The sequence below is a fragment of the Amphibalanus amphitrite genome, unplaced genomic scaffold (genome assembly GCF_019059575.1).
Source record: "Amphibalanus amphitrite isolate SeventyFive unplaced genomic scaffold, NRLGWU_Aamphi_draft 000038F_arrow, whole genome shotgun sequence".
NCBI lineage: Eukaryota > Metazoa > Arthropoda > Thecostraca > Balanomorpha > Balanidae > Amphibalanus > Amphibalanus amphitrite.
The window spans coordinates 902,399-917,892 of NW_024881534.1; the positions used below are offsets into that span (position 1 = coordinate 902,399).

Below are 15,494 nucleotides of genomic sequence, written 5' to 3' on the forward strand. Positions count from 1 at the left end.
TGTCATGAATAGAGACGACCACCATTCGATGGAGGTCACTTTGGACTATATATCCTGTAATTTTTGTGCATATTGGTGAGTTCTTTTTTGTTGACTTTGGCCGTATGACCAAAAATATCCAATTTTTAAACCCGCGTACAAATGATTTGGGAAGGCGTCATGGGTAGGCACTTTACCAAAAACTGCCTTAGGGCCTTGCAAACGTGTCATCAAAAGATGAAAGAGAACGGTGATGTGCTTTGGGAGTTATTGGCCTTTAAGTCAGGCAGTGTTAACATTAGCGAGATAGGCATTTGAATATCAATGTGGCCGCTGTACCAAAAACGCAGAAGTGTCATGAATAGAGACTACCACCATTCGATGGAGGTCACTTTGGACTATATATTCTGTAATTTTTGTGCATATTGGTGAGTTCTTTTTTGTTGACTTTGGCCGTATGACCAAAAATATCCAATTTTTAAACCCGCGTACAAATGATTTGGGAAGGCGTCATGGGTAGGCACTTGACCAAAAACTGCTTCAGGGCCTTGCTAACGTGCCACTAAAAGTTTAACAAGATCGAAGATGTACTTTTGGAGTTATACCCATCCAAGTCAGTCAGCGTTAACATTAGCGAGATAGGCATTTGAATATCAATGTGGCCGCTGTACCAAAAACGCAGAAGTGTCATGAATAGGGACTACCACCATTCGATGGAGGTCACTTTGGACTATATATGCCGTAATTTTTGTGCATATTGGTGAGTTCTTTTTTGTTGACTTTGGCCGTATGACCAAAAATATCAAATTTTCAAACCCGCGTACAAACGATTTGAGAAGGCGTGATGGGTAGGCACTTGACCAAAAACTGCCTTAGGGCCTTGCAAACGTGTCATCAAAAGATGAAAGAGAACGGTGATGTGCTTTAGGAGTTATTGGCCTTTAAGTCAGGCAGTGTTAACATTAGCGAGATAGGCATTTGAATATCAATGTGGCCGCTGTACCAAAAACGCAGAAGTGTCATGAATAGAGACTACCACCATTCGATGGAGGTCACTTTGGACTATATATCCTGTAATTTTTGTGCATATTGGTGAGTTCTTTTTTGTTGACTTTGGTCGTATGACCAAAAATATCAAATTTTCAAACCCGCGTACAAACGATTTGAGAAGGCGTCATGGGTAGGCACTTAACCAAAAACTGCCCCAGGGCCTTGCAAACGTGTCACCAAAAGATGAAAGAGAACAGTGATGTACTTTGGGAGTTATTGGCCTTTAAGTCAGGCAGTGTTAACATTAGCGAGATAGGCATTTGAAAATAAAAATGGCCCCTGTACCAAAAACGCAGAAGTGTCATAAATAGTGACTACCACCATTCGATGGAGGCTGCTTTGGGCTATATATCCTGTAATTTTGGTGTATATTTGTGAGTTTTTTTGATGACCTGCCACTATATGACCTTGAATGACCTTCAAAAGGAAAACAGGTATATCTCGTAAACTATTGAGTGTCATGTATTGGGATATATATTTTCAGAATTAGGGCTTTCCTGGCTACACGATGGTAGCCAAAACTTTGCATTTGGTGAGTTTTTTTGAATGTGCATTTGAAAGTGAATCTGAATATCATAGCACTTGATGCACGTCCTTTGAGCCACGGACAAACCACACGGGAGGCTTAGTTTTGCGATATTGTGTGTCCTCCCCTGGGCCCAATCTTATAAACGCCGTGAAATGGATATGGCAGCACTCTGAGGCTGGATATATATAGTTCGTTTTTTTTAAGTTTGCCCCTCACTGTAAACGTCTCTTTGAACACAGCACGAGAATTGCTAGCTGAATTACTGAGAAAACTGGCTAGCGCACATTGTATTGTAGATATGAATAATATTTTCAAAAATAAGTTTTGAACACCGACGATTTAGCGCCGTGCAATTTATTTATTAGTTCAGATATAATTCCTGAGAAGTCGTCTATCCCTGTGGGGCTGTAGGTATTGGCAAATACGAGCTACGAGTCTGTGAAATAGTCAATAAATTTGATGAAATTGATCGTCTGTGAAATCTGGTCAAATCAATGTGCGCCAACCAGTTTTCTCAGTAATTCAGCTAGCAATTCTCGTGCTATGTTCAAAAAGACGTTTACAGTGAAGGGCAAACTTAAGAAAAACGAACTATAGTACGCAATCTTATAAAACTCTGTAAAATCGAAAACACGGCACGCTCCCTACAGCATTGGTAGCCGCCGGTTTTGAGGATGCCCTAGCATGCTTTTAACCGTGAGCAGCTGTGCACATCTCAAAACACCGACAATCATCAGCTGTTTGCGGTTTCAGCGGCGTCCATTTCACGCCAGAATTTGTGGCGTACTTTGACGAGCTTCTCAGACAGTTTAATTCATTTAAGATAAATTCAATGTTTTTATGATATAAGTATGCAATATTTTACGTTATGATATTTTTAAGATTAAAACATCCTTCACATATTAACTCATGGTTTATTATAATGATGCTTATTATACAGACAACGATCAATTTCAAAATATGCATTTTCAGGAACTAAATGCACACTAAAACACATAAAAACGAGTGTTCATCGTTATATGGATTTATTTTTCAAATTAAAAGGGGATTTTTAATAGGATTTTAGCGCCAGTAACCATCATAGATTTTCGGCAGCCACATGCATTATAGAATCGGTATGGGTCTTTAGCCTATTCTCACGTCTCACGTATGACACAAATAACGGGCACTTCATGGCTTCTGATTAGATATTTAAATTAATGATGATATACCTTAGTTTGTCAAAAAAAAAAGTTAATTCCTACTCACTATTCGTATCTCCTCACTTCCTGTCTGGCACAGTTACGGATCAATGTGTTGTTTCTCTTCCTGCATCTCGATCTGACTTCTGAGCCGAGTATTTTTCTTGATATGCTTTGACATGTAGACTGGGTTCTTCAATCTTTTGAGGAATTGCTTTTTAGCTTTAGGTTAGGTAACAGGTACCTATGCTTGAATAAGAAGGAAAATAAGCTGTAACTTGACCTAATTCAGTTCATGTACGTAGTCTTCGAATTTTAGTAGTTTATCTTCAAGAAGGAAAATGTCAAGAGCTTATGACAAGAAGGAAAATAAGCTATATCTTGAATTGATCCAGTTAATGTACGTATCCTGATGCTCAAATTGTAGGAGCTTCATTGTCAACGGCATTACTTAAATTACTGAAACAGCTGCCGAGCTATAATTAAATGACTATTTAAATAATTCTTTAACAAATTTATTGCAATGCCTTAACAGCAAATAAATGCAAATGATAAGTAGAAGAAACACTTTATTCACTCGAATTTCTGAGCGCGAGAATGCCCTCGCTGAAATTTATTTGGTCGGCAATCCACTTTTCAGGAGAATTCTTCAAGCATGTTGGTGTTTTCCATAGTTTGCTATCACGTTTTCCATAAATAACTTATTCATTACACATATGTGTGTCTCTAAAAGAAATAAATGCCCCATAAGAATTAAAACACATAACTTTTGCTGTTCGCAAACGGTACGCATAATTTCCAATAGCGACGGCGACAAGACATTGACCAATCACGTTGCGTGTTTCCTGCTGGCGTTGATTTGTACTGTGGGCAAAATGGCGTGAATAGAATTACCATACTATTCTCTTTATAAGATTGCGTGAATAGGGTGCCGTAAATAGAGTGGGGTGGAATGATAGTACGCCATTTGGTAGCACAACCTTTATAAGATTGGGCCCTGGTCTGATTTTTCGCTTGGGTTGAGTATACGTGTAGTGTATAAACATGCGTGTATAAAATAATCATGCGATGGGCCAGCCCAAAGGTGATGTTTGAAGGCTGAGTTATGTTGTCTGCTCTCATTTCCTATCTCCGCTGTATCTCATCTCACTTATTATCTGCTGTTTGGCAGGGCCGCGCGTTCGGCGTGGCGCTGGGCTGCATCCTGGGCATGTTCCCGCTGTTCTTCCTGCCGGGCCACAACCGGACCGACGAGGAGGAGGAGGGCGACGCCGCCACCTCCGACGGCGTCACCGTGCTGCCCGCCGTCAAGGCAGAGGCGCCCGACGCAACGACAGCGACGGCCTCCAAAACTGCCCCCACCTCTGCGGCGGCGGCCGAGCAGGCGACTGTGAAGGCTGCTGCGGCAACCGGCACTGACGGTCCTACCTCTGTGAATGCAGCCGAGTCGACAAACCGAACGGCACACGTCGCATCGGGGTCACGATCGACAGAACGTCCAGCGCCGCCGGCCGCCGCGACGGCAGCGCCCTCGAGCGGCGCCGGCTGCCAACAGCCGCCCGGCGGTGACGCGCCTAAGTAGACCCAATGTAGCCAGACAGGGGAAGATGGTGCTAGACGCACGGTCACTGCTCGGTCGCTAGTGTTTACGGGTGCGCTCGAGTGCCGCAGAGACAGCGGCGCGACTCCTGAGAGGACTTGGTGCCCGAGCCGCCGGGCCGTGCCCTGAATGGCGACCCAATCATGTGAGCGCGCGCGCTGATGCGTTCGCTAACCGGCCGGCCGTTATAGAGCGCGTTATTTGTGATTGGATGGTTTACAGGAGGGTGGCTCTCGCGTGGGTGGACCGGTCGATTGTGTGAGGACGACTGATTTTCAGCAGCGTCGGAAATGTTATCCTAGAATTTTGGTTTACGAAATCAAAATAGCCGAGAGATAGGCCATTTGCTGGAGCGTAGGATAAATTTCGCCTCGTTGTTGGTTCTTCACTCATCGTCAGTTTGTTGGTTGCTTGTTATGGAAACAATCTGGACAATATCTCAATTACGGGTTCGATTCGTCGGAAACTAGACTGTTTTTACGGCACCGTTGCAAAGCTTCGCCATAATCTCACGAGGGATCGATATGGATGTAAGTGTTATGAATCACGTATTTCATTCGAAGTATTCGTTGCGAACTATCGAATCATTTGATTGTCGACCTAACGTATCGATGTTAACCTCCGCTCGAATCGACTTCCCAGGGGTGGAATCGAACCCCGGTCCTACGCTCGGAGCACCGTGCACTGCGCGGCGGGACGCCCGACCGAGACTTCAGCAGGGAGTGCGACGCGTCCGACTCGATATACCTATATATGTGTAGTCGTGTTGATCCTTATGTGTCCGTTGCCCATGCTACTCGAGGAGGTGCGTTTATGTCGGTAGGTCGAGGGCGGGCGGGGACGCTCGCGCGGCGCGCGGGTCGCCACCAGACGCCAAGACGTGGCAACACGTGCAATAGGGCCGCTGGGCGGCCTTGGGCGGTAGGAACCAGACACTCTGATGCCGGTACGAGCATTCCAGTGCGCGGCGGTCCTCTGCGGTCGCTGAGCTCTGTAGATGCGGCGGAGCCCCGCGCTACATTGCTCGTGTTTTGCGGCCGGTCTTCAGCCATGCTGTGACGGCTCCCGAGCGACAATGAGGATGTCTGGCTGGCCCGTGGTGCAGAAATGTTGTAAATATACAATTTTCGGTGATGAATCCTTGTACATTATGCTGAGCGTATTGATGTTGCAAGAAGTGGTGGGAGACTTCGCTACCTCACATAGGCCTTGAAAGATTACACCGGCAACCTTCAATTCGATATATTGAGTAATCAATGTTTCATAGATCACATGTTGGGTACCCCCACTGTATAGCCTACCATAATATCCACGCGACAAAAGTTGACCAGCATAATGACTTAGCACGATATACATACTGAATGTTATTCAGTAAGCCTCGCAAGCTCAGCTTTGCACCATGAACGCGGCAGTTCGCCGTAAGCGCAACATAAAAATCAGCCTCCCCGGAATCTCAGCCCGACCCTGGGAGTTTCATGCAAGGTGATACGATACAGTCAACACATCGGTGGGAACGACAAGCGCATGAACACAAAGTCAACAGCCATACAATGACTCGAACTTGAAGCCCTTTGGTAAACAGTATGTCATGGTATCTCGCAGTACACTAGCCTCAACATGACTGGTTTGCGGGGGCTCCTCGCGTAGAAGCGTCCCGCAATCTCCACCATTTTAGCCTCTTGCCAGACACGAATGCGTCCAGCTCATGCAGCGCCAATTGTCAAATCTCCCACTCACGCACCATTTAACTGCTGCCGACCTGCGCCACCAGCTGTCGCAGCTGCTTCAGCACAGTGTCCTGCAGCTTCTTCTTATCGCGCTCGGCGCGTTTCAGCACAGAGAACATGTTTCTCTTGTCGGCGTCCCTCAGACGTTCCACCACCTTCACCGCTGTGGCTGGGGTAACCCGGCCGTAGCGGCTGGTGGGGGTCCCGTACTCGGCGAAATAGGTGGCCCAGTCCCACTCGAGGACCAAGTCCAGGAGCTGGCGGAGGTCGGCGAAGCACATCAGCAGCGCGCCCTCCTCGAACCCGGCCACCGGCTCAGAGGCGGCAAACTCTGCAGAAAGAGGGACAGGTCAGGGCAGGTAGAATCAGAGCGTCTAATCAGAAATCAGGAAGAGGGGTCATTTCTCATTAGTTTGCTGGCTTCCGACAAGTCTGCCTGACTGTCGGCATCAGGCCAATCCCTACTGTGCAACATCTTTTGCGATAATGAGCAGAGTTGGTGATTGGCTGAAGAAAAAGAGCGCGTGAATTGATAACTCGACTGCATACCGATTTCGGTGAGTGAGGAACAAAAACGTCGAAACGGCAATCCAAGGCGACTCTGGCATCTATCATAGATGTCGCCACTGCACGGTGCGCTCCGAGCAGCAGCGACTGCCACATCGGAGCCTATACTGACGAGCTATAACCGAGCCATGGCCAGAGTCCCACACTCTTTTTTTACCTTTTCGAGCACCCGATGTCTCCCAAACTCCTCCCTTATGCCCCGTCCTCCCCATCCCATTGACATCGCGTACTCACGTTCACACTGTATCACATCCAGATTGAGCTGCTGTAGGGCGCCGGTGGACAGTTGTCGCGCCTCCTCTCCCAACAGCATCTGACGCAGCTGGCGCGCCACGTGCTGGCACGCGCTCATACAGGCCGTCTGCGCCACGTGCGCCGGCAGGTTGGTGAACGCGCCGAAGGTGGCCTCCAAGAAGGAGATGAGGTCGACCAGGAAGGGGGAGGCGGTGCCGGACGGTTCTGGCAGCAGCCAGTCGTAGGCGGCCAGCTCCAGAAACTCGTCTATCTTGGCCTGCAGCTGCCGGTAGATCTGCTGCTCGGTCTCGGCGCGGATGTCCTTGAACATGACGCGGCCGAGCAGAGTGGACTGCACGCCGCCGTCCTGCTTTGGGTTGTAGCTGCGGGAGGGAGGGAGAAGGGGTTAGAGGACACAGACAAGTGTAAGCCTGGTGGCAAGCGACCGATGAAATGTCATTGTCACAGACCCTCATCAAATCATAGAAGACCAAACCAAGGCCATATATAGTGACCAAACCATATAACTTGGTTATAAGCGCCAAAGACTGACCACAAAACGTAAGACATGGAAATGTTACCTATTATCCTAAACAACACATTCTCTAGAAAACGACTGAGAATGCGTTTCCGAGGATGACGCATTTTATAAACCAAAAGTTACAATTATTAAATGACCCTCCTGCAACTACGAGCCGCTCACTGACCCGGTGATTTTAGTGATGACGTCCTCCAGGTAGACGCTGGCCTGCTCCAGGTGGATGGTGTTGATGGTGATCTGAATCAGTTGCAGCAGGCCCAGCCCGGGGATCCGGATCAGCGTCGCCAGACATCCAGAGAGCGTCCTCGTCAGCAGCACGTTAGTCGACTGGCGCAGCAGGTCATCCCGCTCACCCTGACTGAGATCCAGGTCTTCGGCGAAGCGAAGACACGAGTGGATGAACTCCTTCACCTGAGAAAACACCTTCGGCACCATCAACGAGAACGGGAACGTCTTGGGGAACGGCTGTCGCGCCAGCTCGGCGTCAGTGTACGGAAACACACGTGTGATCTGCTCGTACTCCTGCGGCGAGTCGACCTCGATCGGGTGGTAGTTGTCCTGGTCGAAGATCTCCCGGAAGACGCCCACCCAGCGCTGCATCAGCACCTCGCTGTAGTGGTCGCGCACTTCCAGCAGCAGACCGTGCAGAGGTTTGACGTTGAAGCCGTAGTTGCGAAGAGTATGACTGAACACCATGATGAGTCGTTTGAAGGTGAGCAGGAGGTTCGGGTCGGTGCAGCAGGCGGCGTGCGTCTGCAGTGCGCCCGTCAGCTCTCTCAGAGCCTCGTCCCACAGCTGGTCCAGCGAGACGCGCGTCACCAGGCCCGTGGCAGTGTTCAGGACATGATCCTCGATCACGAAGAACCCAGCCACACCATGTAGGTAGTCCTGTACGGCGACGAGCGAGTCCTGCGCCAGACCTCCGGAGGGCGCCTGGAGCGCCAGACTGCACTGCTTCTGACGCTGCTTGCGGTAGTACTCCTCGAACGCATCTCGTGCACCGAGCGCGGTGAAGATATGCAGACACCGGTAAACGGCCGAGAAGTTGACCAAGTCCTGTGCGGCGCCCTCCTCGTCGCTCGCCTCGCCGTCGCCGTCCTCTCCGTACAGCGCGATCGGTGAAATAGCCGTCACGCCTAGGAAGGCGAGCGTGTGCCGCTTCTGGAGGCGCGCAGGAGGAGGTCGCTCGACGAAAAACTGCTCGGCCGCGTGGCGCATGGCGGCCTCGCCGACCCGCGGCGACTCGCACCGAACCTCCTCCAGAAAGTCCTTGACGTCTGACATGGCCGCCGCGCGGATGTTGTCACGCATCTTAGGGATGCTCTCGCAGATGGCCTGCGCGAAGCGGTGGTCCGCCACGCGCGGCAGGTACAGCACCTCCAGCTGCTCGAGCGTCTTCAGCGCCGGGTAGAAGCGCTGTTCCGCCATCTGACGCCGCAGTTTCGAGTACATCTCCAGTACGGGCAGGCAGGCCATGAGTGCCGCCACACCTTGTTCGGTGTTCGCCTGACGTCGTCGAGCGCGCGCCAGGGCATCGCCCTGCGACAGCAGCTGTCGAGACTGAGTCACCAGCTCGTCGTGCACACCGACCACCTCGTTCTTCAGCTTGCTCGCCTCTGTGCGCACCTGCAGCAGCTCGCGGATCGAGTCGATGAAGCCCTGGTAGTGGGAGCTGCACATGCGCTCGATGGTGCGGTCGTGCTCGCGGATACGCTCGTCCAGCTGACGGGCGAACTGGTCCTGTTCACCCTTGTCGTACACGGCGCGGAACGTCGAGCCCCAGAAGTCGTCCATGCTCTCGATCTCCTGGATGAAGATGTCGTGACGCGACTTGATGGCGTCCTTCGAGTCTCGCTTGGTGGGCAGTGTGAGGTCTTTTGAGTCACGCTTTGGGGCGACCGAGAGGTCTTTTGGTTCACGTTTTGGTGTGGACACATTCTTGGTAGGGTCCTTTATATCAGACTTTGGGGTAGCTGACTCGGACATGCTGAGTGTCTTGAAGTGGTTTGAGTATTTAAAATATGAAATATAATTAAAGAGCTACCACTTAAATTCATCTACACCAAGTTTGAGCATGCTCTCAGCTCAGTAGTGGTGTAGGTCCTTGAAGCTTTCATTGGTGGTGAAAGCTGACACTGAAAGAAAAATGTGGCATATTGATCAACAGTTTTATCTCTTTCAGAATAACATGGGGGACTGCTTGGAAATGATCTTTAACATCCTTATCCATGTTGGTATGCAACATGCTTCCTATATGCAAGCCAAAATAAGTAAATCAATGTTACACATGAGTGTAACAATTACCTAGATGAGAGAAAGACAATTCTAAATTTTTAGACATAGGTACCTACACAGCTCCTTAACCCTCGCCGGCCGAGGGGGGGGGGCGGGTGCCGCCCCCTCCCATAGGGTTTTTTCGCGATAGCTCCGAACACGCTGGCGATAGAGAGCTCAAACTTGGCATACCTGACCTTTGATCCAAGCCGCATCTTTTGACACCAACCGCATTTTTGGGTCAGGTCAGGTCACTGACCTATGACGTCATAAGTGAACCTCTGCACGGTCTTCAGATGTCGCAACTTCGCAACGCCCTCACTGCCAGAGGAGATGTCACAGGGAAATGAAACTTGCAGGATCTAGTATCCATTATGAGTCTCACAACTTGTATATCTCGGATTTTTCCTAAAGGTCATATGAGGTCAGGTCATTTTCGTGACCTCACCATTATAAGTCAATGGGGAAAAATGAAAACTGCTATTCTGGCGCCGGGAACGATCTCCAACTATCTCAAGCACACAGAATCGTGATTTGATGCACTCCTTGCAAGGTTAGATGCGTCACTTTTGCAATGTTGACCTTCCGTGACGTCATTTATGACGTCATCAAGGTCATATTAGTTTTTCGTCCATAACTCCCGATCAAATTGAGCTAGCGAGTCGAGAAAGCCACCAATGGACTCAGGAAGACCTGCCGAATCGAATGATATGCGACATGACCTCTGTCGACCAACTTCGTGACCTAGGGGTGCTGACCTGACCTTGACCTGAGGTCAACACCCCAAGTTGACCTGACCCAAACAAAAAGTATATCATTCGACGCGCCTGAGCGAGGCGAACACGATGCTGCCAAAATCGCGGCTCTGCGGCCGTTTTTTGCGAAGTTATTCACCAAAAACTGAACCGTACCCTGGGGCACTTGACCTGACCTCAGAGGTCACCGGTTAACCTAGGACCTTAAAATCGGGTACCAGTCTCTGCGTCTCGTAACGGCGCACACGCTCGTTTTTTCCGCGACGCGCTCGCTCCACCAGGGGCGAAACGGCGAGGGGGGGGGTCGTACCCGCCCCCCCCCCCTCGGCCGGCGCGTATGTAGAAAACCAATAGGTCCGGCGAGGGTTAACAAATGTTTCAAATGAGGTAGTATTTAGCAGGGCTGCGGAGTCGGAGTCGGAGTCGGAGTCGGTCGGAGTCGACAGTTGTGACCGGAGTCGGAGTCGGAGTCGGAGTCGATTTTAGAAACCCGAGCCGGAGTCGGAGTCGGAGTCACCGAAAATCTGTCGACTCCGCAGCCCTGCTAGGTCTGCGGAGTCGGAGTCGGGAGTTGGAGTCGGTCGGAGTCGACAATTCTGCCCGGAGTCGGAGTCGGAGTCGGAGCTGGTTTTTGAAAGCCGGAGTCGGAGTCGGAGTCGGAGTCGCCGAAAATCCATCGACTCCGCAGCCCTGGTATTTAGTCTGAACTCTTAATGTACTGGTACAAATAACAATTGCTAAAAAAATCACTACATTGCTCAAAATGGATGCTTAATTTTCTGAACAGTTAGTAATATATCATCAACTTTTGATAGACAATATGTTAATTTTGACCATAGATACACTTCTATCCACACAACTACACCTAAATGCATGAAAACCGAATGAAGTTAAATGTACTCTAATTACTGAACCACTCAATGCTACAGCTATTTAATGCCATCAGCTAGAGGCAATCAGGGAGCAGGCTGCAGGCATTCAGGAGGTAGGATCAAGTACCTTTATCTTATCAAATCAGTTGGGGAAACTACGAGGCGAATGTCAAAAAATGGATTGGTCAATAAATGGACTTTTGATGACCATATATGGGCATAAATGCAGCCCCCACTACTAAGGGTGAAAAACGGTATAACAAGCCGGTACTTGCGGTATCGCGTCCAAACGGGTGAGACTAAATGCTTACTTCGAAATCTAAGCTGCGTTGCGGCATTGGCGGTTATGTGCGGCGTGTATGCCGCATGATTAGTAAGCGACGACCACTAAATTAAAGACTCAAACGCTCCGACCGGTTTTCAATGAATAACACTGCATACCAAAAATGCCAATCGCTCTCGTCATAAGATATTTAGATTTAAATAACTAAGTTATCTACATCATCATTTTGAACCAAATTAACCCTCGCCGGCCGAGGGGGGGCGGGTGCCGCCCCCCCCCATAGGGTTTTTTCGCGATAGCTCCGAGCACGCTGGCGATAGATAGCTGAAGCTTAGCATACCTGACCTTTGATTCAAGCCGGATCTTTTGACACCAACCGCATTTTTGGGTCAGGTCAGGTCACTGACCTATGACGTCATAAGTGAACCTCTGCACGGTCTTCAGATGTCGCAACTTCACAACGCCCTCACTGCCAGAGGAGATGTCACAGGGAAATGAAACTTGCAGGATCTAGTATCCATTATAAGTCTCACAACTTGTATATCTCGGATTTTTCCTAAAGGTCATATGAGGTCAGGTCATTTTCGTGACCTCACCATTATAAGTCAATGGGGAAAAATGAAAACTGCTATTCTGGCGCCGGGAACGATCTCCAACTATCTCAAGCACACAGAATCGTGATTTGATGCACTCCTTGCAAGGTTAGATGCGTCACTTTTGCAATGTTGACCTTGCGTGACGTCATTTAAGACGTCATCAAGGTCATATTAGTTTTTCGTCAATAACTCTTGATCAAATTGAGCTAGCGAGTCGGAAAAGCCACCATTGGACTCAGGAAGACCTGCCGAATCGAATGATATGCGACATGACCTCTTTCGACCAACTTCGTGACCTGGGGGTGCTGACCTGACCTTGACCTGAGGTCAACACCCCAAGTTGACCTTACCCGGACAAAAAGTATATCATTCGACGCGCCTGAGCAAGGCGAACACGATGCTGCCAAAATCGGCGCTCTGCGGCCGTTTTTTGCGAAGTTATTCACCAAAAACTGAACCGTACTTTGGGGCACTTGACCTGACCTCAGAGGTCACCGGTTGACCTAGGACCTTAAAATCGGGTACCAATCTCTGCGTCTCGTAACGGCGCACACGCTCGTTTTTTTCCGCGACGCGCTAGCTCCACCAGGGGCGAAACGGCGAGGGGGGTCGTACCCGCCCCCCCCCCCCCCCTCGGCCGGCGCGTATGTAGAAAACCAATAGGTCCGGCGAGGGTTAATACTTCCAACTTAACTCACTCATTCCTTCCTTTGTTGGCTCCAAACAGTCTTTCGATTGTCTGGAAATCGTATGCCAAATCCCGTACCTGTATGCGACTGGTGCATATATGTAAAGGCCGATGTAAGAATTTGAATACGCTCTCGCATGCGATTTCGTGGCTAAAAAAAGGTCTGTTTCAATCATGCTATATCAAAACATGATATGTCAGCCCGGTCACCGGCTTATGGTGCTCTGCTTGTAGTGCCCCTGATCGTCACCGACTCTCTTCCCTCCTGAACCCTCGCCCGTTTTGGTGTTTTTCCAGCCGCGAACGTATAAGGAGGGGTCCGTTGGACCCCTCCTTGCCGTTTGGCCCCTGATCGAGCTAGAGCTTCGCAAAAAAACGAGCGTGTTGCCCATCACGAGAGGAAGCCGATGATATCCAATTTTAAGGTCCTAGGTCATCGGGTGACCTTCCAGGTCAGGTCAATGACCCGAAAATCGGGAAAATCGGGACCTGTTAGAAAGTCGTAAAGTGTGGCTGCCGTGGGGTTTTCCGGGGTGCTGATCACGAATATCGTGTTAGTTTTGATCAGAGATGATGTCTTTAAGCATTTAGACCAGGTCGGGTCAGGTAAGGTCAACCGGTAGGGGTCGTGACGGGTATTCGTAATACGTGTCAACCGCTTCTGCAGCTTCGTAACATGTTACGAATGCACCAAAACTAATTCGTAAATGTTCAAATGGTTGCTAAATTCGAAATCAGCTTAAAAACAAGCCTAGAAACATGTAAAACTCGAAAAAGTGAACCGAGGTCACCAAAGGTCAATGACCTGACCTGACCTTCAGGTGACCTTGACATCCACCCTAATGCATGGGAGCAACATCAAATCACAGGTTTGAATGTTTGAAACCACGAGAAGCTTGCAAACGCGCGGCTAATGCGAGCCGACATACCTACGCCGAATCGCGATTCCGGCCAAACATGGTCTCGGAAAGTAGATCACAGGTCAAAGGTCATTTCGGTCAGGGTCATGAAATTTTCAGGGTGGGTGTAAAATTGATCAAATTGAGGGTACTGAAAAATTCGTCGCGATCAGTCGCTTTTTACGCGAGTTATTCGCGAAAAACCTTAGGGGGTTGCATTAACCCCCCCCCCCCCTGTGCCGGCGAGGGCTAAGTTGAAAGTATTAATTTGGTTCAAAATGATAAGCTAGCTATTTGAAGCTAAATATCTCTTGACGAGAGCGGTTGGCATTTTTGGTAAGCAGTGTTATTCATTGAAAACCGGTCGGAGCGTTCGAGTCTTTAATTTAGTGCTCGCCGCTTACTAATCATGCGGCATACACGCCGCATATAACCGCCAATGCCGCAACGCAGCTTAGATTTCGAAGTAAGCATTTAGTCTCACCCTATCGCGTCCACTTATTGGAGAGAAAAGGCTTCCATTTTTCACTAGGAATTAGTGTGATTTGATTAAATCCGGCGAATTGACTCGAGAATGGCGATAGGAAAACGGCTTTTCTGCAGGTTCTGGGCGTCACAATCAGCTGGCCATTCAATAAATGGATTGGTTTTATGAAAGAAAATTGTTAAAAGATTTAGTTTAATTACAATAAACAAAAATATTTAATTCTAAAATAATAACTTAACTACAATTAGAAAAATCATAAACAAAATAATAAAAATAATGACATTTTTAAACCACGATACTGCTTACATTTTTTGGCGCGTCTGTTTCAATCCGCCATATTTGCCAATCACGGTTTGACCTTGCGTTGTAACTCTGCGATTTAGAGCCGCCAGTTAATTATGCACCAGGTGAGTGTAGGCCTTGTGTGGTTAAAAAACATTCTTATGCCTTATTTTTCCATTTGAATGCTAAAATTCATTGAAAAGATGAAGTTGTCTGATTTTATGACCATATATGGTCATCGCCCCGCCCACTCCAGCCGCTGATTGGCTAATCCAATTTTTGTTTGGCTCCTCGTAGTTTCCCCAACTGAAATGGTAGCCATGATCCCATACCAGTAGGCGGAACTACCCAGTAAAAAATACCATTTGAAACCATTAGGATTTACCAATTGGTTTCAAATGTGTCAAATGGTTTGAAATAGGTTCTAATGGTTTTCATGACCATTTGAAATGGTTTCCAATTGGTTTTTTCCCAATTGGTCTGAAATGGTGTTTTCCATTTGGTCCCAATTGGTTTTGAAATGGTTTCCTAATGGAAAATAAATCCCATTTGATTTCAAATGGTGTTTTCCATTTGATTCCAATTGGTTCCAAATGGAATAAAACCATTTCATCCCAAATGGTGTGTCCCATTTGGTCCCAATTGGTATCTAAATGGTTTCCATATGGAAGAAATTCCCATTTGATCTCTAATGGTTTTTCCCATTTGATCCCACTTGGTGTCCAATTGGTTCCAAATGGAATAAAACCATTTCATCCCAAATGGTGTGTCCCATTTCATCCCAATTGGTATCGAAATGGTTTCCAATTGGTAATTTCCCAATTGGTCTGAAATGGTGCTTTCCATTTGATCCCAAATGGAATGTCCCCAATTGGTATCGAGATGGTTTCCAATTGGTAACTTCCCAATTGGTCTGAAATGGTGCTTTCCATTTGATACCAATTGGTTCC

At 48.3% G+C, this 15,494-nt stretch overlaps 2 protein-coding genes across 6 annotated transcripts in view; one reads left to right on the top strand and one right to left on the bottom strand.

The window, feature by feature from the left end:
• LOC122373198 (transmembrane protein 65-like) overlaps window positions 1-5,477 on the top strand; it is a 51,935-nt gene extending 46,458 nt beyond the window's left edge. For both annotated transcript variants that reach the window (XM_043351052.1, XM_043351044.1), the window contains one exon: window positions 3,911-5,477. In XM_043351052.1, the coding sequence (XP_043206987.1) occupies window positions 3,911-4,321 (411 nt within the window). In that variant the 3' untranslated portion in view covers window positions 4,322-5,477. The remainder of the gene's footprint in view (window positions 1-3,910) is intronic.
• Window positions 5,478-5,566: 89 nt separating this feature from the next.
• The window catches only part of LOC122373218 (exocyst complex component 6B-like), a 34,173-nt gene continuing 24,245 nt past the window's right edge, over window positions 5,567-15,494 (bottom strand). For all 4 annotated transcript variants that reach the window (XM_043351082.1, XM_043351073.1, XM_043351068.1 and 1 more), the window contains exons 2-4: window positions 7,575-9,543; window positions 6,868-7,250; window positions 5,567-6,397 (exon numbers count right to left, since the gene is read on the bottom strand). In XM_043351082.1, coding sequence (XP_043207017.1) covers window positions 6,084-6,397; window positions 6,868-7,250; window positions 7,575-9,394 — 2,517 coding nt within the window. In that variant the 5' untranslated portion in view covers window positions 9,395-9,543 and the 3' untranslated portion in view covers window positions 5,567-6,083. The remainder of the gene's footprint in view (window positions 6,398-6,867; window positions 7,251-7,574; window positions 9,544-15,494) is intronic.